Here is a 1,477-nt window from a genome sequence, read left to right as displayed (position 1 = left end):
CTAAGACTATGGTAAAGTTTCCGAAGAAGAAAATTTTCTCAAGATTCGGGGTGCCCAAAATTCTGATTAGCGATGGAGGCACACATTTCTGCAATAATCAGCTACAAAAGGTGTTGAAGCAATATAATGTGACACACAAAATAACATCACCTTATCACCCCTAGACCAATGGGCAAGCAAAAGTATCGAACAGGGAATTGAAAAAGATTTTGGAGAAGACTGTAGCTTCTACTAGAAAGGACTGGTCTATCAAATTAGATGATGTTTTATGGGTGTACAAAACAGCATTCAAGACTCCGATAGGCTTATCTCCATTTTCGATGGTGTATGGCAAGTCTTGTCACTTACCAGTGGAGATGGAATATAAAGCATACTGGGCCTTGAAGTTTTTGAACTTTGATGAAGCCATATCCAGAGAACAAAGGAGGCTGCAGCTTTTGGAGTTGGAAGAGATGAGATCAACTGCTTATGAATCCTTAAAGCTGTATAAAGAAAGGGTAAAAAAGTATCATGATAAAAAGCTGCTCAAGAAGGACTTTCATCCAGGACAACAGGTGTTGCTGTTCAACTCGAGACTTAAATTGTTTTCTGGAAAGCTTAAATCGAAATGGTCGGGATCATTTACTATCAAGAAAGTCTGACCCTATGGAGCAATGGAGCTTTGTGATCCTTACTCTAAAGATCCTAACAGGACATGGGTAGTGAATGGACAAAGGTTGAAGCAATATCATGGTGGAGCTATGGAAAGATTGAACACTGTTCTACACTTCAAACCAGAATAACAGGATGATGCGTCAAGCTAGTGACGTTAAAAGACCACTTACTGGGAGGCAACCTAGCTTTTCTTTCCCTTTTCTCTTTTTCATTTTGTATCTCTTGCATGTAGTTAGGATAGTTGCTTGTGATTGTGATTAATTTTTCAGCTTGTTTAGTAGTGAATAAGGGGGTTTTAAGCCTAGGTGACGAGATGGACAGAAAAGACTCAGAAATTTTTTTTTAGTTGTTCATCCGCTAAGCGCAACCCTTGCACTAAGCACCTTGTCTTCATGCGCTAAGCCTGAGCTTGCTCGCACTAAGTGCTTAGACCCCTGACTAGTTGGCTGAATAGTTCATCTAATCACACATCACTGTGCTAAGCCCAACATCTTCATTGGAAGTAAACTTTGAGAAGTGGGCTTAGCGGAGATGATGCGCTAAGCGCCACTTCTTCTATGGAAAGATTTATTGTAGCAGTGCTAAGCGCGCTGTCCTGAGCTAAGCCCCATACCTATTCTGGAATTGAACTTTCACAAGTTGGGCTTAGCGGCAAGATGCGCTAAGCGCCAATTACTTACTGTTTTTGAAATGCTTGGAAGTGCGCTTAGTGCGCCTGTTGCGCTAAGCCTAAACTACTCTTTGTAAGTTGAAGCTTGATTGCGCGCTAAGCCTTACATCTTAAGCTAAGCTCATATTGCAGAAAATCTTGTGTTGCAGAAAG

At 41.0% G+C, this 1,477-nt stretch overlaps 1 protein-coding gene across 1 annotated transcript; it reads left to right on the top strand.

Moving 5' to 3' along the window:
* The first annotated feature begins 320 nt into the window (after window positions 1–320).
* Window positions 321–641, top strand: LOC114384038. Its single transcript, XM_028343722.1, has one exon. The coding sequence runs from the start codon at window positions 321–323 to the stop codon at window positions 639–641; it is 321 nt and encodes a 106-aa protein (XP_028199523.1).
* Window positions 642–1,477: the final 836 nt, after the last annotated feature.

This window comes from Glycine soja, chromosome 14 (genome assembly GCF_004193775.1).
Source record: "Glycine soja cultivar W05 chromosome 14, ASM419377v2, whole genome shotgun sequence".
Lineage (NCBI taxonomy): Eukaryota > Viridiplantae > Streptophyta > Magnoliopsida > Fabales > Fabaceae > Glycine > Glycine soja.
The sequence above is the reverse complement of the archived record's forward strand: the minus strand, read 5'-3'. Positions and strand labels throughout refer to the sequence as shown.